This window comes from Eumetopias jubatus, unplaced genomic scaffold (assembly GCF_037043125.1).
Source record: "Eumetopias jubatus isolate StellerSeaLion01/CBP00866 unplaced genomic scaffold, mEumJub1_p1.0 scaffold_17, whole genome shotgun sequence".
Classification (NCBI taxonomy): Eukaryota; Metazoa; Chordata; class Mammalia; order Carnivora; family Otariidae; genus Eumetopias; species Eumetopias jubatus.
In genome coordinates this window covers 40,881,061-40,903,471 of record NW_028274823.1, presented here as the reverse complement: position 1 = coordinate 40,903,471, position 22,411 = coordinate 40,881,061, and the positions used below count along the sequence as shown (strand labels likewise).

The 22,411-nt window shown below is 36.3% G+C and overlaps 1 protein-coding gene across 4 annotated transcripts in view; it reads right to left on the bottom strand.

Annotated features, from left to right (window-relative positions):
* Positions 1-22,411, bottom strand: part of PARG (poly(ADP-ribose) glycohydrolase) — a 124,758-nt gene that overhangs the window by 85,019 nt on the left and 17,328 nt on the right. For all 4 annotated transcript variants that reach the window (XM_028098896.2, XM_028098895.2, XM_028098894.2 and 1 more), the window contains exons 5-7: positions 15,946-16,068; positions 15,738-15,821; positions 11,238-11,312 (exon numbers count right to left, since the gene is read on the bottom strand). In XM_028098896.2, the coding sequence (XP_027954697.2) occupies positions 11,238-11,312; positions 15,738-15,821; positions 15,946-16,068 (282 nt within the window). The remainder of the gene's footprint in view (positions 1-11,237; positions 11,313-15,737; positions 15,822-15,945; positions 16,069-22,411) is intronic.

Sequence of the window (22,411 nt, the reverse complement as noted above, 5' to 3'; positions counted from 1 at the left end):
GCCCTGGGGATAACCACGTCCAAACTGTGACCATACATTGGTCATATAGGTTAACACAGTAGTGGGTCTCACATATAGACTCCAGTCAGGCTAGTACTAGTTGATGACTAGTGTCATCCACATGAATATCAACCAAAGTTGCTCAAGTTGACATCAATAACAGGGCTGAGAGGAAAAGAGGTGTCAAAGATGGGCAGATAACAAGGAAAGAGGGGACATAACCAGATGGCAAAGGGTTCAAAAGAACAAAGGCTGTTGGACACTGGTATGTGACCTTCCAAAGTCAGGGTGTTTAAATGATGCCAGATCTGAGGCCACAGGCCATTAAAGCCACCTTTTTCCAGAGAATTTTTCTTAGCTTCTCTTCTACCTATAATTCAAATCTTTGAACTTACTGGGCCTCCCTAGCTCTTTGTTCAACTCGTTTCTACGATGATTCTATTCTGCCCCTTTCCCTAAGCATTTCTAGCTGACCTTATGTTTGGGTGGTATGTTTGACTCAGTTCCTCTCTAAGGGGTAAGTCAAGGCTGGCTCTGATGGCATGTACCACAGTGCACAGATAAAAAATGAGACCCACTTCAGCCCAGGTCTACAAGTATCACCCTGGGTTTTCACAGATCTAGGACAGGGTTAAACAATTCAACAATGTAGTAGGGTTCAGCACTTGGGGCTGAGGAGAACAATTCCTTCTCTTCAGAGAAGGAAAAACTGCCACTCAGAAAAGCTCCTTCAGCTAAGATAAAAAGCTGAGGGACAGCTACTATTCAAGATGTTGAAAATAAATGGTAGAGTAGTGCAGTCATTCTCAAATTTTTATATACATCAGAATTAACTGAGGGCTTGTAAAAACACAGATGGCTGGGCCTCGCCCCAGCAGTTTCTAATTCAGTAGGTCTAGGATGAGGCATAATTTACACTTTAAACAAGTTCCCAAGTGATGCTGTCTGCTGGATCAGGGACCGTACCTTGAGAACCACCACAGTAGAGTAGGGTTTCTTGTTCTTGGCTCTACTGACCTTTTGGGGTGGATAATTCTGTTATGGGGAGTGTCATCCTGTTCACTGTAAGATGTTAAGTGGCATCCATTGCCTCTATCTACCAGAGGCCAGTAGCACCCCCCTCCCAGTTGTGAGAACCAAAAATGTCTTCTGGTATTGCCAAATGTCCCCTGGGAAGCAGGATCACTCTTGAATGAGAGTTACCACAACCAACTAGAGTAGTTAAGAGTGAGAGTGAGAGGAGTGAGAGGCTCCTGGGTTGAAATCCTAGCTTTATCACTTGAGCAAGTTACATAAACTCCCTAAGCCTTGGTGTTCAGTTCTTTATTTGTAAAATGGAAATGTTAATGGTTTTACCTAGTGGGGTAGTTGTGATAATTAAATGAGATAAAACATACCACTTACACCATACTTAGTACATAGTAAAGCTCCCAAATACAAGGACTGCCACCGTCGCTACCAGATAACCAAACAGGATGTTACAGCAAACACCAAGGAGATCAAGTACAGGGACCTTGGAGAAAGGGTTAAGTTTGGGAGGAGATAAGGCTAAGCCCAGAATGGGTAAAAGTTTGCAAGTGAACTGAAGCTGAAAGTCTGCAACTTAAGCTATCTAAGCTGTCGGCTGGAAGGAAAGGGCTATAAAGGAAGACAGATGTCAACTATGGGGAAAGAGGTTGAGTATTTGCTGCTCAACCAGTGAGCTGTGATGTAAGCACTTTTAATATTCCATTCCCAATGGAAGACGCCTTTGTGCTACAGACTGAATGCTTGTGTCTTCCCTAAATTCATATGTTGAAACCTATTCCTGCAATGTGATTTTATTTGGATGTGGAAATTTAGGGAGGTTATTCAAGTCATGAGAGTGAAGACATCTTGAATGGGATCAGTGCCTTTATAAAAGAGACCCTAGAGAGCTCCCTTGCTCCTTCTGCTTTGTGAGGACATAGCAAGAAGACAGCCATCTACAAATCAGGAAGCACAGTCTCACCAAACACCAAATCTGCCAACACTTTGATGTAGGACTTGACAGCCTCCAGAACCATGAAAAATAAATTTCTGTTGCTTATAAGCCACCCAGTTTACTGTATTCTGTTACTAGCAGCCTGAATGGACTAAACCACCTTGTTTACCTCTGAGCTGGGCTTCCCAGGACTGAGGTGGATGGGACCAACAGCATCCCTTGGGACTTCATTTGAAAATATTCTATATTTCACTATGCTGGAAATAGTTCTTGTTGCAGAAAATGTCTTTTTACAGTGCTTTTCAAGTAATCAAAGAGCATCTGAGGCAACAAGGTACTATGCCACTAAGCTTACTAAAAAATTCTTTAACACTATAAGGAATAATTGCTCAGACAGTTTAGAACCTGAATGCCTCGTGCAGTTAATCGTTACCTGTCATTGCCATAGCAGTAAGTTATGGGTATGTACCTTTCACAAATAGTACCAACAGTAAAATATGGAAAAGATTATTAACTCAGTCCTCATTAGATGCAGCTACGATGCTACACTGCACTAATGAAGTACTCCCTGCATCAAGAGGACAATGGACCCATTTAGCCTTCATTACCAAGTTTACTGCACTGTTGATACAGACTACACATTGAAACAGTTTATAAATTTGAAAAACAGATTTACATTCTGTTTTTATTTCCTTTTATCTTCAGATATTATATACCACAAAATCTTTCTGGTTGCTAAATATGGGATCTTAGATGTAAATAAAAGTGTTAGCAGCTTACCTAAAAGAAACACAGTAGGAGCATAAGAAGAGGAAATGTAAACAAATTTAGCAGGAATTATAAATCAAGGCATTACGGTCAACTGAATAAAAACAAAACAAAAAACACTTCAAACTAGTTGATAGAAATATAAATCATGAAAAAGATTAAAACACGGAATTATTATCACCACTCTAACAGAGTAAATTTCTGGATAATAAAATCAATGCCACAGCAACATTTAAAAGTAATGGCTTCCATAGCTATTTGAACCAAATGATTAAGGTTGGAGTTACAGGACACTAATGTACTAGCTTTATTTCCTTATTGGAATAAAGAAGAAATTCCACTGAATGGATTTTCACTTTTGGATATCTATAATTTCCATCCTCCTTGTCCTCTACATACATAAATACAACACAGACAGTGTTTCACAAACACAAAATAACACTAACTTCATCAATGACCCAGTGCATGGAGGGCTCAACTAAGACTGATCATCCATAATAACTCAACAAGTTTATAAAGCAAGACGCCTAGTTCCAACTGGAGCAATTAGTCCTATGGATTATGTGCTATTTAAAATAAATCATGAATCTGATACACTCAACATATGCTCTGATCCAAAAGCATACTTTAACCAAACTAGGGGGGAAAGTCCATATTTCATTTATGAGTCTAAAATTTAATATTTTAGTGACTATGATTAGCTCTCTTTTGGCTCCTACAGTTCTCATGAATTAAATTAAGTCAAAAGCTGTAAAGCAATGCAGACCTTATTGTTTGTAGAGACTGTGAGTCACCAGGGGAAGAAGTCCAAAAAGGCTAAATTTCCACTGAACTCCAAATCAGAGATTTGAAAGCCAGAGAGATAAAGACATTAGCTGTAGTCTTATGAAACATTCAAGGCTGCTTTCATTTGATTAGGAATTTGCTACAGGCTCTTTCTGACAAATATAACAAGGACACTTTAAATCTTTTAAGCTTTGAAGAAAGATCCAGAAAACAGATTAGCTATGAAGAATTGCATTTAGAATCAGAAGCTAACGAGTAATGTGTTTATATACATTCAGAAACTTACTTCTGCATTACCAAAAAAAAAAAAAAAAAAAAGGCTCTTGTGGCTGCAATCTTTCCTGGTTATTGGTTAAGGAAATTTGCTCTGATTTGAAATAGTGATTACAACAACCTGTTGCCTTATATCACCATTTCCCAAACTACTCTAGAAAACACTAATGTTCCATGATATATATGTTTATAGAGATGGGGGGGGCACTGTGGAGAGAGAAAAAAGAAAAAATCCTCTAATATTTTTGTTCTAAAATTTTTAACAGAGAAAAAAATACTAAGCACATCTGACATAGTTATTATTAGATAAGCTGCCCTTAATGGTATGTCATGCCCCAGAAAGCCAGGGAGTCCAAAAGATACCACTTACACACAAATGTATTGATATTTAAGTGATACATAAACATGCTACTATTATGTTTTAGTCTATTTAATGAGAAATGATTTATGCTATGATTTTTGCCTAATAATTTTAACATACTTTAACTTTTTAATCACAATTTCTTCCAGTCATAACATTATACATGAAAGATGAACTTTTTCTATAATCTATTTTAATACAAGTTTATATTTTTTCTAATGTTATGTCAATAATTATCATTTTTAAAGTTCCCAATAATTAAATTTTAATGTAGTGTTCACATGAGTTCAAAATAGTATTTTAGTTAAACACAGGTATAACAGGATATCCCTCAATTTTGGAGACAATACATTCTGATGTAATTGTCTTTAAATTTTTTAATTACTTATGAAGAACTCTGAAGGGAAAAGACAACTTAGGCATAATTTGCTCCACTTAGTTTGCATCCTTCAAAACTCAATACAACTCCCATTTACCTTTTAAAGTTAACTAGCACATTAAAAAATGCAAGTTCATTACTGATGGATTTACACACCCTCATTTATGGGGAAAAAGGCTTTACACACAGCCTTTCCCTGACAAGTCATAGGATATCAGCTGACAGGATAACACATATACAGTATTTTAATAACTACAGCAAAAGTAAAAGATGCACAGTCTCTGAGTTGTAATAAAGAATTTATTGCATATGTAAGAGGTATAGACTTCATGCTGTATTTACTAAAAAACAACAACAGCAAAAACCTGTGGCTTTCAAAGAGGAATATATTACTAATCTAATCACAATAACAAAACCTTTCTACGTTAAAGTGTTTTTCCATTTTTTATTTGTAAATTCTTCATTCCTGTACTTCTATCTCTCACTCTCTTTTAGCAGTCACAGATGTAATAATAATAAAAATAATAAAAACCCCTCATTTTGTTATTTATAGCAGCCTTTATAAACCAACAGAAGCAAGGAAATAAGAGGCCTAGTCATTCTTATCTTTTTTATTCCAGACATAAAACTAAACATGGAAATGAAAATAAAATAGTCACTAAAAACCTTAGGTTTCCTTTCAACAACTAATCCATCTGCTGAAAAACTTTGCTACATAAGTCAGTTTTAGAACTTAAACTTCTTTATACTGAATAAATTAACATTCACATTTATTGTGAAGTACATATTCAAAATGTACACAAAATATATATGTACAGTCTAATGAATATTTATAAAGCAAACATCCATTTTTTACTACCACCCAAGTCCAGACACAGAAGCCAGGATCACAGAAACAGAAGTAAACTCTCCTAAACATACCACAGGAGCTTTAATGTGGCATGTGAATTACAAAGTTAACTCACTGAGAAGGAAAAGAAAGAGTGCCACATGTGTTGTAATATGGAACTATTTAAAACATCTCCAAAATGCATTAATAGAGAAACTTTTTTAATATATAGGACATTTTGTTAAACTTTCATGTGAAAAAAATGCTAGTAATAACAATCTATTTAGAATACAAATTATAGAAGTGCCTGAATTTAATTTTGTGGAACACCACACAGGAGGGCCATAAAACACAGACTATTTGTTCCTAGCACTTCCAACATCTGGCAATGAGGAAGACCAATATTAGCACTCAAGACACAAAAACACTAAATAATGGCCATTTCAACTCACTAGCATCTAAATATTTAAGTATAAATTACAAAATAACAGATCTCTGTGATCTTTGCTGGGCTCTGGCAAAAGTAAAAACTCCCTTTCATCTCAAATTAAGTATGCTCACAAAGCAGGATTAACAGAATTCTGGGTTTCTTACTTCTTGCACTAGATACTAGCATATAGATAAAACTATACCATGGAATGACACTAAATGACTGTGGATATTAACACCTCCTGTTCTGAAGGTTTGGTTACAAAATCCAATACACACAGAATTAGCCAAAGCAAGGTTTTAAGGAGATAAATTTTAATAAATTTTAACAGCCCCAAAATAAACTTAACTTCTGCAGTTAAAATATTAAGTTGATATGATGTTAAACTTCATTTTTTTTCTTAGCAAAGCAAGGCATGCAGAGTTCAATGTGACACTTAAGTAAACAATTTCCAAATACTGCTAATAAGCAACATTTAAGAAGCCCTTTTAAAGTACTCCTACTCTAAAATGTGGACATAGATAATGCAAAGCAAATATAATTCATTTATAATTTAAAACCTAGCTAAACAATTGTTTCCCTTGTACTAAAGATCTCTTTTCCTCCTCCAATCCCACTAACACATACGTCTTTAACAACTACAAGCTTGGGCAATGTTATCCTTGTGGGCTGTGATGTGGTAAAGATCTATATTAATATCCTTGGAGATTTGATGGACAGAAAAACACACAACTGTTTTAAACATCCAAGGACTTCTGTTAAGTACACTGATGACAATGGAATAGCAAAGAGTCACAGGGAAGAACACCCCTGAATCTCTAGATATGCTTTATACAAACAGATGTCCTTAAATCTCTAACACTGGAATAGCTGAGCAAATGATCTATCAGTTTGATGGAATATTATATAACCATTAAGATTAAAGATGATAAAGTTATGTAACACAATTTTCTAATATATCCTAAAACATCTTAAATATACTTTTATATCTAGATAGAACTATAAAATACTAGATATAAGTGCAAAGACTTGAAGAAAATAAGAAATGACTATTTGGTAGAGTTATAGGGACTCCTCCAACCACCTGTATGTTTACAAAGTAAATAAAAATCAGAAGGTCAAAAATGCAATGCCTCCTCTCTCTAAAGAACTATAAAACTATCATCAGCACCTTGGTAATCACCTCATATTTATGGTCTACACTAAGCACACCAAAACTTGCTATATATCACCCTTCTGAGCAAGGTCACCTGATAAAAGGGAAACAAGGTCCTGTCTGAGTAGTTTCATTAAGAAGAGAGAGAAAAAATGACTACTTTACCTCACAGCAAGGTGACAGAGGTATTTTAACCAATGGCATGTTTTACTGCCATTGTCAAGTGTCAAATTTAACATTACTTTTTACCAAAATTAACAATTGTATCCAATTCAAACCTAGAAAATTACAAAATGCAAATAGACCATGTATAAATTACAATTTAAGTGACAAAGATGATATCAGTTTGGTCAACTTTGCATGAAAAATTATATCTCTGTAAGAGTAAGAGATATATAGATTCAAGGATATTCTGATACAGACATAAGCCTTCTATTACTTTATGCCTGCCACTGAGCATCATAGGGATCGAAAGCTTGATAAAGGAACTCTGAAATTACTGGTCCTATCTCAAAATACAAAATTGGTTTGGATTCTATTAATATGATTATAAAAACTACCCTCCACAACTAACTCCTTGCAGAAATTAATAAGCTGACCCTAAAATTCACATGGAAATGCAAAAGATCCACAATGGCCAAACCAAACTAGAAAAAGAACAAAGTTGGAGGACTCATGCTTCCCAGTTTAAAACTTACTGCAAAGTTTAGTAATCAAGACTGTGTGACAGTGGGGCGCCTGGGTGGCTCAGATGGTTGGGTGTCTGCCTTCGGCTCGGGTCATGATCCTGGAGTCCTGGGATCGGGTCCCGCATCGGGCTCCCTGCTCCTTGGGAGCCTGCTTCTCCCTCTGCCTCTCTCTCTCTCTCTCTGTCTCTCATGAATAAATAAAAAATAAAATCTTCAAAAAAAAAAAGACTGTGTGATAGTGGCATAAAGACAGACATCTAGATCAATGGAACAGAACTGGGGAGGCCAGATAAATTTTTAAGGTCAAATCGTTTTTGAAAAAATGCCAAGAAAAGTCAATAGGGATAGAAAAGTCTTTTCAACAAATGGTTTGGAGACAACCAGATACCCACTACAAAATAACGAAATCAGATATCTACCTTGTACAGTATATGAAAATTAACACAAAATGGATACTCAGCTGTAAAACAATAAAGTGGGCCTCTAATTCATACCATATACGTAAATTAACTCAAAATGGATCATGGCATAAGAGCTAAAACCATAAAATTCTTAGAAGCAAACAAAGGAGTAAATCTTTCTGACCTCAGATTAGCTTCTTAGATATGACAACAAAAATAGAAACAAAAGAAAAAAATAAATTAGAATTTATTGAAATTAAAAATGTTTGTGCTTCAAAGGATACCACTAAGAAAATGAAAAGACAACCTATAAAACAGGAGAAAATATCTACAAATCATATATATGACAAGGAACTTATGACTTAAAGGACACTTACAACTCAGTAAAAAAAAAAAAATGTTTTAAAGGGCAAAGGATTTGAATGGATATTTCTCAAAAGAAGATACGGAAATGGCCAAAAGCCACGTGAAAAGATGTTCAACATCACTGGTCATCAGAGAAATGCAAATCAAACCACAATGATACTTCTTCACACCAACTAGAATGGCTAAAATCAAAAGGACACACATTAACAAGCGAGGATGTGGAGAAACTGGAATCCTTTTGCAATGCCGGTAGGACTGTAAAATAAGGCAGCCACTTTGATAAATAGTTTTGACAGCTCCTTAAAATATAAAATAACAAGTTACCACATAACCTAGCAATTCCTAGGTATATATTCAAGGGAGTGAAAAAACAGGCCCACACAAAAACCTATACATGAATGTTCACAGCAACACTAATAGTAATAGCCAAAAAGTGGAAACAACACAAATAGCCATCAACTGATGAATGGATAAACAACATGTGGCACACTCATACAATGGATTATTATTCAGCAATAAAAAGGTATAAAGTATTGACATATGCTACAACACAGATGAACCTTGTAACATTGTGCTAGGTGAAAGAAGTTAGTGCATTTAACAGGCTATTTGCATATTTCCTTTAACTATTTCTCCTCTACACCTTTTACACTCAACCACCCAAATACTATGTCTACTATAATATCTGCCCCATGATCCCCTTCCAGGACCTACTAGACTCTATTAAACCATTTCTTCCACTCTGACTAATTATTACAGTCATCTATGGACATGTTCAGGGCTCCCTGCTTTCTGATAAGACTGTCAATCAATTCTGTATCTTTAATAAAACAGTGGCTTATATATAAGGGTGTTCAGTGTTCTTAAGGGATAAACATCATTACAATAAAAAGAACACAGGCTTTAATTCCAACTCTTGATCTGACATCAGGTCTTGATCTCAGGGTTGTGAGTTCAAGCCCTGCATTGAGCTCCACACTGGAGGTGGAGCCTACTAAAAAAAAAAAAAAAAAAGGAATGTGGAATTTGGAATTTAAAGTCTAAGAGTCCTTCATGTATTCAATGAATGGTTACTGGTCACCTATTTTGTACTGGAATTGAATTGAACTCAAATCTAGATCTCCCAATACTTCATTGGTGAATTCATTCAATATTTGTACAATGTTGACCAAGTTACTTAAGCTCTCTCTAAATCTACCTTCCTCTCTAAATTGTGCTATCTACCCTTCACAAAAGTTTGAGGATTGGGGCGCCTGGGTGGCTCAGTAGGCTAAGCGGCTGCCTTTGGCTCAGGTCATGATCCCAGGGTGCTGGGCTCAAGCCCCACATTGGGCTCCTTGCTCAGCAGAGCCTGCTTTTCCTTCTCCTTCTCCCTCTGCCTGTCTGCCACTCCACCTGCTTGTGCTCTCTCTCTCACTCTCTCTCTCTCTCTCTCTCTGTCAAATAAATAAATAAAATCTTAAAAAAAAAGTATTTGAGGATTAAATTCAATATTATATTCCTTTTCGTACATATGCCTTCAATAAATGCAATTTCCTTTTTCTTCCTTTCCTCAAAAGTAGCTGAACACATTTCTTTTGGTCTGTGAAAACATGTGGTAGATAGAGGATACATCCAGGAGAAAAATGATCTCAAACTTTAAAAGCAAGTTAATTTCAAATTTATATTATAAACCTCACATTTTATTCGTAAAATTACCTGTTTAGAGTCTGAGAAGTAATGTCATTTGAACTGGAGAGCTCTCATTCTCACAATGATACCACTATAGTTGCTAGAAAATTACTTTATCCTAACCAAAATTTGCTTTTCCAAGAGGCTTGAATGTCTTATAGGAACACTTTCTCAGGCAACAAATTTAGCAAATATAGTAAGCCCTTATACTCTGCAGAAGATCCTGTACAGGGTGCTTTATGTGTTAATTATACTTTCCAAATGAGATGTCACCTTTCTTTGAATTTCCAAGCAAATTTTATTTATTATTCTTTTAAGCTTTTATTTATTCGAGAGAGAGAGAGCGTGGGGGGAGGAGTAGAGGGAGAGGGACAAGCAGACTCCACACTGAGCATGGAGCCCAAGGCAGGGCTCGATCTCAGGATCCCGAGACCACGACCTGAGTTGAAACCAAGAGTCGGAGGCTTAACCATCGGAGCCACCTAGGCACCCTCCATGCAATTTTTTTTTCATGCAATTTTTAAATTTATCTTGTGGCACTCCCTCTTTGCCTTGCTTTTATTCTTCTAACATGACTATGAAAGCAGTATTCTTAACCCATTAAAATGGTATACTAAATTACTACAATTTCCTATGGAAAATGATTTTACAGCATAAACCCCAGGCTGTAATTTTGTACTCTTTGACCTAGCCATCTAATTTCTGGGAATCACCTAAAGACACAATATTGAATTTGGGAAAACATATATACATATATGCATATATATGTGTGTGAATATGTATACATACACGTATATACATAAACATGTTACTACAGTAGAAATAAGAACAGAGGAAAACTGGATGCAACCTAGATGTTTCTAGTCATGAAATATGTAATTGATTATTAATTAATTATGTAATAGATATTTAATTATTAATAATTATTAATTAATAATTGATAATAGTATTAATACTGTTGATGGTGGTATAAAAATTTAACAGGGCATTATGAGAGAGTAAAGCAAAATTCAAAATTAGTTCCTAAAACATAAATATAACAGGAAATATTTCTCACAAAAATAAAGGACAATAATTATGTTATTGTGACAGATTTATGGGTATTTTCTCAAAATTTTTAAACACATATTATTTTCATAAGTTAAAGAAATAAACATACTTTTACCTTATCCCAGAAATCAACCAAAGCTGTAAAGTCCCATTTCTTAGAATATGCTACATTGTATTTCAGGATAGCATCCTATGGAAAAAGCATAAACAAAACCTCATGATACAGTCAAGTAAATTATCTATGAATACCCTTTCTCCTTTATGAACTACTTCCAGTAAACTTCTTAATCAGCATTAAGCTTCCTCCTACCATTAGCCACTCTATATCAGTAGCTATGAACAAACAGAATATACGCTAATTTATTATTCACTTAAGAAAAATGAGATTAGAAAGGTCAAGTAATAGGAAAAAAAATCATAACTCCAACGCTTGCATTATAAACAGAGGTGATACACTCAATGGACAAAAATTGGATCTGGGAGATAAAAAAAAATTTAAATATCATAATGACTGTTGGCTATCAATAGGTTCACACTATACATGCAAATATACAGTGTATTTGCAGTATTAAAATTTCATGAGAAGAGTAAATTAGGGAAAAATGTTTAAAAAGGCTTCCCGGGAGAGATGGCAATAATGAAAAAAAGATTGAGAAACATTGCTCTAAGGCACAAAATGGTCTTTTTTCCTTTATTATCAGCTGTTTTTATAAGCTACATATAAATGGTTATCTTTCCCCAGCAGTTCATATAAACTATCTATTTATGTAGAGAGAAAAGTGAAAATAGCACGCCATCTACTGGTGTGACATCTAACTGACTAGGCAGTACTTTATTCTTGGTTAACGGTGATAAAAACAAAACAGGCCCCAAAAGGAGTCAATTATGCTAAGCCGTACTTCACCAGAGACTTAACTTAATTACAGTTTCAGCCTCTCCCACAAATGGAATCTTAAACCAGTCAATGAGGAATCACCTGGTCAGCACTAGTTAGTTCATGATAGAACTCTCCATCCCCTAAAGGAAAATGACTGCCACAACCAATCTACTTTTTCCTAGTACAACTTACTTGTTTCTACTCCCTTCTGCCTGTAAGTCTTTCATTTTGTACAGCATCTTAGAGTGCCTTTCCATCTGCTAGATAAGACCCTGCCTGATTCATAAATCGTTGAATAGATCCAGTAAGATCTTTAAAATTTACTCAGATGAATTTTATTTAATACCAGAGTGGGGTATGCATAAGACAATCCATTAGTTATGCAGAAAGAACTATTATGGTTGATCCAGGTACAACACAAGAATTGAAAATCTGCATGTAACTTTTGACTCCCTCCAAAAACTTACCTACTAATAGCCCACCGTTGGCCAGAGCCTGATAACACAATTAACACATATTTTGTATGTTATATGTATTATATACTGCATTCTTACAATCAAGTAAGCTGCAGAAAATATTAATAAAATTATAAGGAAAATACATTTACAGTATTTTATTATCCAAAAAAATCTGCACAGGAGACTGGTGCAGTTCAAACCTGTGTTGTTCAAGGGTCAATCGTATTTATAATTATATTTTATCTCATCCTTTTAAATTTCTATTTTGGTTATATTTTATAATGTATATATTATATTACTAAAGTAATACACATTGAATTTATAAGCAACTATTTTTATTATAATATACATCACCAATTTTTTTACTGAAGGTGTATGTAAGTTGAAAAAACACTGTTAGATTACTTGACTGTTTTTAAAAATTAATACTCTGCCAAAAATTAATACCCAGCTGCCTGAAAAATACTTCATGCCATATAAACAAGCACCTAGATTAAAAAGTAAACCAACAATACATATTTACTTGGGATCAGGGGATATCTAAGTTCCTTCAAAGCATCAATCATAAGATAATATGGCAAGAAAGAGTTTATTTTTCTTACAGCCACATACAAAATTTTCCATTAAGAAAAGATTTTAAGGATTTTTTTTCTAATTACTGGTATCTGATTTCAGAACCTCATACAAAGTATTAAACAGCAGTGCCTATCAACAGGTAAAAGGACAAACAATGCATACACTGCAACAAACTGCTCATACGCTCAACACCATGGATGAATCTCGAAAATTTTCATTCTGAGTGAAAGAAGCCATACATATTATGTGATTCCATTCATGTAAAATGTAAACTAATCTATGGTTAAAAAAAAAAAGAAAAAGAGAAAAGCAAACCAGCAGTTGCCTGGGGACAGTGCAGAAAGAGTAATCAACTACAGGAATAAGAGGAATCTTTGAAGGTGACAGCAATGTTCTGTACCTTGATTGTAGAGGGGGTTTCATGGGTATATGCAAATGTCAAATATTATCAAATTACATACTTTAAAAGCATGCGTTTTCTTATATGTAAATTGTTCCTCAAAGTTAGTAAGGAAAAATATTTTACATTCTAACTTCTACACTCTAATTCTTTAATGGGATTTTATAATTAGTATTAATCCCTAATATTTACTTTTACTTTAGTCTTCAAGTCTCAAAAGTAATCTACCACAAGGTCTCCTATCATTAGAAAAACTGGATGCTATTCTGTATTCTTAGCTATCAACTACTGAGATTTCCTTTAATTCATAATACACACAATTAAAGAACAAAGAAGTCCATTCTTTGCAAATTATCAGACACATCAATTATAGAAATATTACTGTGTAAATTGACTTTTGAAGACACTATTCCTTTTTTAAACTTTTAACATTTCTAATCCCACTTAACTCAACATCAAATAAAAGCAGTAAAAAGATTATTATACTCAGGAAGAGGGGCTTAATGTTCCCCCCCATAGTGTTCTTTCAGCAAAAGAAACAATTACCATAAGCAGAGAGAAGAAAATCTCGATGAATTACTCTGTTCTGTTGAATCTACCATAAAATAAACAAGAAAGGGAAATTCAGAGTAAAGCAATTACCCCTTCTTAAAGTAATCACTGGTGCACTAAGGAATTGCTAAAGAGGTGAGCAGACAAGGTAATTTAGAACACTATGATTATTCTGTGTTCATGCTTAAAGGAAAAAACATGAAAAATTTATTAAATAATCCTGCTTATAAGGCCGTAGGACCTAAGACAGTGTTTCTCAAATGGAGTATAGACAGTATTCTTAGGGGGCCTGCTTCTGTTTTTCTAAGTTTATAATTGTGGTTTTGGAACACAAAGGGCAAAGGACAACACACTGTAGGAATGAAGGCTGGTGCTTTAAGCAGATAAAAATGGTGAAAATTTTGAGCTATTCTAAGATATACTGTAGTACAGGACTGTCAGATTCTACAGAACCTGGACCAAAATGCTATCATTTTTATTTGCAAGCTGATGTTCTCTATACAGATCCCATCTTTGTATCTATTAACATCCACCAACTGTTTGTGATTAGTAAGTAGTAAAAAGAAAATGAATTTTTTTCTTTATAAAGTATTTTTTAAAGTTCTCAGCATACTATTTTAAGGTTCAGATCAGTGGTTAAAAGATTTTTGTGCAAAAAGAGGATACTGAGTATAAATTGTTTTCACTGTGATAATGAACACAACTCGAATGATGGTTCATAATGCTTAAAATGTAAAAAAAAATCAAATGGACATAGCTGTAAGTATAAAGAGTTTATATTCAGTTTTATGCTTGTACATATGTAGTTAACATTATACTAAAAATAAGCAAACTCTGGCAGATCCTGAGAGCTTCTTCCATTTAAAAGGAGTACATTGCAAGATTGAGAAACATTGTCCTTAAGGAATGAAATTTTCAAAATACATTATGATATAACATCCAATAAGTTCCATGTAGAGAAAAAAGAAAAGCAAACAGAAGCTATAGAAAGGTACAGAAAGTTTAAGAATAACTTGTTAAGTATAAATGGAAAAACAGTATAAAACCCGAGGAAACTGTACACAACAAACTCTCTCGAAGAAAATGAAACCCATTTTCACACAAGTACAGAAAAATCTGTTATTATAGTTATAAAACCTTTAAAAGTTTAAATGGCTATAATGCCAAAAATAAACATATACTCACCCATATTTTAGATATTAGAAAAACAACCTAATGGTTGCTCTTACAGTCTTAAGTGAAATATTAAAAAAATCAAAAAATAAATTATTGCCAAAATGTATGATTAATAAATAGATTGCTAGAAGCTATATTAACAGCAATACAAAACAGAATGTTTAATGTATACTTTAATCATTAGGAAACTCTGTTCCCTTTGGGCAAATATTGCTAAAGTCATAATTCTTTCCTGATTTATTTCAGAAACATGATAATTCTAAAAAATAAAAGAGAAGCCTGGTCTGAAGGAAATTGGATGGGGAATCAAGAAACAAAGGTCTTATTCCTGGTTCTCCAAATTATTCTGTGTGGCTCCAGGCAAGTCATTTACAACTCTAGATTCTTCTACTCATTTGCTAGTGATGGAGTGGAAACCAAGAATGTCTCTTAAGAAAGTTCCTCAGGAAGCAAGCACCTTGCATACAAATATGTTGTTACCTGAGTCTATTAAAGACCAAAAAATGTCTTTAAGGTAGACACAAGGCCCATCTCTAAGAATTACATACCAGAGGCAACAATAGCAAAAACAACTACCTTCAGGTTTTGGGGTCGTGTGAATTTGTTGAGAAGTGCAGTTTGAATGAGCTCCCACCGGCTCCCTGCAGTTCGCTCACCATTCTTTAAGGAAAAGGAAAAACAAATGAAATTATTCTAAGTTCTTTTGGATCATAGAATCAGAAGTCAAACAAACACATACTAAACTATTGTTCAGAGACTAAAAGAACATCTGTTTTGTGCTTACTTCATCTTCCACAGGGTACAAGTTTTGTTCTGAACAAGGCATCTTAACATGCTTGTTGTCCCACAAATCTTTAAAATGTGTTGGAAAAGGTTTAGGAACTTCTCCTGCTCGCAAAAGGTCTACCTGAAAGAGAGGGAAACAAGGAAACTGTAAGTGCATAAAAACTAGGTGTACCTTCTACAAAATAATCCAAATTAAAGCAGCCAAAGCAAATGCTATAAAATGCAGACCAGCTCCTCTGTAAGAATCTCAGAAGTCCTCTCCAGCTGTTCCTGTTCCTTATCTCCAGTTGATCAGTTTCCAAGTCATCATGTTTGCTCATTCCATCTCCATCCCATCTAGGCCCCTGGCCCTCATTATTGCTTGCCTTCTAGCCCTCCCCTAACTCCCACTGCCCCCAGATATTCACCCTCCACAAAGCCCTTATTCTCACTTGGGAACAACTTTAATCTTTCTAAAGTATTCCCAGGCTCTTAATCCTATAATGGCTCCCCTCTGCCTATAGTGATTCTAAATGATATTCCTAGTTTTTAATATCCTCTCTTACCCAAACACTATCTGGTTAAACATCTATTCTGACCTTCAACATTCAACTCAATTTTCATTTCTTCTAAGTCTTCAAAAACTTAAGGACAGTTAGTTTATTCCCTCCTGCTTTATTAGATCATTATCACACCAGAGCACACCTGTTTTTCCTTCCCCAACTGGACTCTAAACTTGAGAATAATAATGGTATTAACTGTGGATTCTAAATATTTATGACAGAGCGTGGCTTACATGTTTTTGTATGCATATATGTAGATACATATACATGTAAATACATACATATGTGTTCACATACACATATACTACTTATAATAAACATTAAATAAATGTTTGAGGAAGAGGATAAACATGAAAGTTTTACATTTTGCCTACTCTGAACATTCCATATAAATGGAATCATACAATATGTGTCCTTTTGTGTCTGGCTTCTTTTGCTTAAATGTAATGTTTTCAAGGTTCATCCATGTTGTAGCATGAATTTGTACCTCACCACAAATAAAAAATCACATAAATATAAAATTTGAGCTGTAATATGTTATGAGTGAGAGGTTCATGGTGTTACGAGAACCTACTCTAGACAATTCCAATTTACCTGGCAAGCTTAGAGAAGACGTCCTTGAGGAAGTGGCAATTGAGCTGAACTCCAAAGGATAAAAAGAAGTTAACTAGGAAAAGGAAGACAGGAAGCTTGTTCCTAAAAAGGGAACAGCTTATGGAAAGGAAGACTGTCCAATAGGCAACTCATAAGAAGTCTGCAACTAAGGAGTGCCTGGGTGGCTCAGTTAAGCATCCAATTCTTGATTTCAGCTCAGGTCATGATCTCAGGGCTGAGCTCAAACCCTGAGTCAGACTCTGCTCTGGGTGTGGAGCCTGGCTAGGATTCTCTCTCTCCCTCTGCTTCCCAATCTTGGGAAAAAAAAAAAAAGAAAAAAAAATGTCTGCAACTCAAGAGAAATAAAGTTGTAGGCCATCTATACAGGTGACTGTTAAAACCCTCACCATGGAGGAGACTACCCATAGAGAGAAAGTGAGAAGAAAACAGGACCTATGGAAAAGCCTTGACGAACTCTAACAACATTTAATGGCCACGTATGCCAGAAAAACTAAAGGAACATAAGACATGGCTAAGGAGGTAGGAAGAAAACTAGGATTATATGCTAACATAGAAGCCAAGGAACGAGAATATTTTTAAGAAGAAAGAATAGTCAAGAGTCAACAATTTGGCTAAAAGTATTTTCAACTCCGGCTGGAGGCCCCAAAGGTGATTTTGTAAAAATATTCCATGTGATCAGAGGTGACAAAACAGATACCAGTCCAGCTTCACACACAGGGGAACATATCATATATATGAAAGTAGGCTTTGTGTGTTTGCATCTGACTGTGTTTCTACATGTGTTTATCATGTCTTTAAAGATAATCTAGCACCAAATAACATGTCCCTGCAATTTCAGATTGCCTTACATTTCTAACAGTAAATATCAGCCTTATTTTTTACTTAAAATTGTATAACTATTAATATCTGGCATCTTAGAAATGTAACTAGGGCTGTTTATCTAATAACTATTAGTTACACATATATATTACTGTATTCAGGTAAAAGAATCTAGAAGAAAATACAGCAAATTGTTAAACTCTGGGAATAGGACTGAGAGACTTGGGTTGTGAATTACATACTTTCATATAATAGCTGCCTTTTTAATTTTTTTTACAATGACCCTACATTACTTTCATAATAAAATAAAGATTTTTTAAAAGATTTTTAAAATTCACAGGTTATACCCTGAAACAAATATATGTTAATAAAAAATAAAAAAATAAAGCTGAAATGGTACAAATAAAATAAAATAAAATAAAAAAGTAAAAAAAATTCACAGGTTCCTGGATATCTAAAAATAAGTAAACAGTAGGGGCGCCTGGGTGGCTCAGTCATTAAGCGACTGCCTATGGCTCAGGTCATGATCCCAGGGTCCTGGGATCGAGCCCCACGTCGGGCTCTCTGCTCAGCAGGAAGCCTGCTTCTCCCTCTCCCACTCCCCCTGCTTGTATTCCCTCTCTCGCTGTATTCCCTCTTGTATTCCCTCTCTTGTATTCCCTCTCTCGCTGTCTAGCTCTGTCAAAATAAATAAATAAAATCTTTAAAAAAAAATAAGTAAACAGTAATTACAGAGATTAAGTAATCACGGTACAGGATGCTTTGGGTTTTCCTTAGGGCCAGTGGGAAAAAGAAAGGCAGTAAACTCAAAATGTCACTTAGCTCCCCAATCAATCTTTTCTCCGAATCTTGACCATTAACATCTTCTCAGTCATCCAGCCTTTTCTTAATTTTCCCTGCATTATCAGTGCCTCCTTTTCCCTTATCACCTGTATTTAAGAATATTCACCATATCCTATCAATTTTACCCCAAAACAAAGCAACCATTTATATTCTCTTTTTTATTTCCACATTACCCTACCTCAGTGACTTTCAAACTCTTTTAAATACCAGAACCCTTTCTTCACCTAAGAAATCTGACATGAAATCATATTTAAATAAAACTGTTTTTATAAATATAATTTTTCAATAACTTTTATTTGTTCTAACATCAATAAATGACAATGAGATTACAAAATACAAAATCTGAAATTGGGAATTAGGGATGACAGCTAAAGCTTATATCAACCTACTTAATTTATATTTATATCTCTTACATAGTATTAAGAAAATCCTACTCCTACACCTAAATAGTTGCAAATGATAATGTTTTTTGTTTTTATAGTTTCAGAGGTAGAGTTTAGTGATTCATCAATTGCATATAACACCCAGCGCTCACTACATCAAGTGCCCTCCTTAATGTCCATCATCTAATTATCCCTTCCCCCACCCCTCCTCTCCAGCAACCTATTATTTCCTAGATTTCAGCATCTCTTATGATTTGCCTCCCTCTCAATTTTCATCTTATTTTATTTTTCCTCCCCTTCCCTTATGTTCATCTGTTTTGTTTCTTAAATTCTACACATGAGTGAAATCATATGGCATTTGTCCTTCTCTGACTGACTTATTTTGCTTAGCATAATACCCTCTAGTTCCATCCACATCATTGCAAATGGAAAGATTTCATTCTTTTGAGGGCTGAGTAATATTCCATTCTGTATATATACCACATGTTCTTTATCCATTCATCTGTCGATGGACAATAAGGTTTTTAAACTGTTATTCTGAGGTTTAAAGAAATTCTTCAGTTAAACAGCAGTCGTAAAAGAACCTCAATGCTATAGTCTGCACTAAAATGAGTTCTCTTGGTAAAATCTGCTGGTTAAAATACATTAAGCATTTTCACATTTGAGTGTGTTAGTTCTTTTATTATGGGCTTTTCACAGTTAAAAATATACTTTAGAAATAACAGATGAGTCAAGTTTCCTAAGAACCCCCGAACCACTTCCATGCAACACAATTTGATAATTACTGTCTCCTTATTTTTCATCTCTTATGAGCTCTTACGTTACCTTTCTCTGTTTTCAATGGACCGTCACTTCGATTTTCCTTCCACACAGCTAATTAATCCTGGTACAGCATAACTATTGTATGGAGAGACATTTTATAATTTCCAATACCTACAGACTCAAGTTCAATTCCTGACACCTGAAGCCCTCTATGATATGGATCCAATCCACTTTTCAAGTCTTGTCTTCCACCATTCCCCATCCAAATTCTAAGCTCTAGCAAACCAATTATTTTCCATGTCTAAAACAAATAGTTTTTCAAGTACACAGCCTCTTCTTATAAAGATTATGTATCTGTCTTGGAATTCTCTTGACTTATTAAATCCCCCTCAGAAATTTGTGTGTGTGTTTTTTTTTTAAGATTTATTTATTTATTTTAGAGAGAAAGAACAAGTGAGTGCAGGGGTGGGGGGGGAGAGGAAGAGACAGACTCTCAAGCAGACTCCCTGCTGAGTACAAAGCCCAGTGTGGGGCTCCACCCCACGACCCTGAGTCAAAAGTCAGATACATAACCGACTCAGCCACCCAGGCACCCCTGTACTTATCTTTTAGAGCTCAACTCAAACCCCACCCTGTTCAATGTTGCTTCCACCTCTAACCACGATAAAGAATTCTATACTTCAAAATATCTAATCACATGTAGACTACATTGTACAATAAAAGGGATTTTTTTTAAGTAGTTCCTGTGAAATCTATTACAGAGACTAAAAAATGAGATGACTAATTTAAACTATATAATGAGTGACAGAAATCTAAAATTGGATTATGAGGGGTGCCTGGCCGGCGCAGTCGGTGGAGCCAGTGACTCTTGATCATGGGGCCATAAGTCCAAGCCCCATGTTGAGTGTAGAGATTACTTTAAAAAAATAAAATCTTGAGGCATCTGGGTGGCTCAGTTTCTTAAGCATCTGCCTTTGACTCAGGTCATGATGCCAGAGTCCTGGGATCAAGCCCCATGTCGTGCTTCCTGCTCAGCGGGGAGCCTGCTTCTCCCTCTCTCCCCTACTCGTGCTCTCTCTCTCTCAAATAAATCAATAAAATCTAAAATAAATAAATAAATAATAAAATAAAATCTTTAAAATTAGCTATGGCGGGGCACCTGGGTGGCTCAGTCTGTTAAGTGTCTGCCTTCAGCTCAAGTCATGATCCCAGGATCCTGGGACTGAGCCCCGCATCGAACTCCTTACTCAGCAGGGAGCCTGCTCCTCCCTCTCCCTCTGCCTGCCGCTCCCACTGCTTGTGCTCACTCTCTCTCTATCAAATAAATAAAATCTTTTAAAAAAAATTGGATTAACCCTACAACCCAGCAATTGCACTACTGGGTATTTACCCCAAAGATATAAATGTAGTGATCCGAAAGGGCATGTGCACCCCAATGTTTAAGAAGCAATGTCCACAATAGCCACACTATGGGAAGAGCCTAGATTTCCATCAACAGATGAATGGATAAAGAAGATGTGTGTATATATACATGGAATATTGTGCAGCCATCAAAAAAAAAGAGGGGGCGGAGCAAGATGGCTGAGGAGTAGGAGACCTGGATGTCGTCTGGTCTCAGGAATTCAGGTGAATAGGGATCAAACCATTCTGAACACCTACGAACTCAACAGGAGATCGAGGAAGAGAGTAGCAACAACTCTCTGAACAGAGAAGAGACCACTTACTAGAAGGTAGGACGTGCGGAGAAGTGAATCCGAGGCGATATTCGGGAGGATAGATGGTGGGGGAGGGGCCTCCGTCGGCCGCTTCTGGCAAGTGATAGAGCCGCGGAGCACAAAATCAGACCTTTTAGAAGTCGGCTCTGCTGAGGGACCTCGCTGCAGTGGCTAAGCGGGGGTGGGGGTGGGGGGGTGGGGGGGTGGAACCCCCACGGGACAGTGTGGTCTCAGGACCCTCAGGGTCACAGAAAGACCGGGGGTGTCTGAGTGCAGCACAGCTCCCAGGTATTGGAGCGGGGAAGCCAGCTGCAGAGACGGAGCAGAGGCGCGGGGTCTCAGCTTGGGGTTGCCATAAACTGTGATCTGCGGCCCAGTCAGGCCACTGCTCCTCCAGCAGGGACCCAAAAAGCGGCAGAGCTGGGGAGACTCCCCTCCCTCCCCGGGGAGGAGCAGCGCGGGAGTGCACCGCAGGGACCTGCTGGGTTTGGAGACTCCACACGGGGTCGGGTGCCAGAGATAGAAACGCTAGGTCACAGGCCGGGTGAGCACGGAGTGCGGCCGGAGACCGGGGACACAGGAGTGACTGCTTTTCTCTGGGGGCGCACTGAGGAGCGGGGCCCCGAGTTCTCAGCTCCTCGGGGTGGAGATTAGGAGGCCACCATTTTCATCCTGCTCCTCCAAAGCTGTACCGAGAGCTTGCAGGGAACAAAAGCTCCTGAGAGCAAACCCAAGCAGCTTGCTTAGCCCAGACCTACAAGGCGGGGCAATTCCGCCTCCGGCAA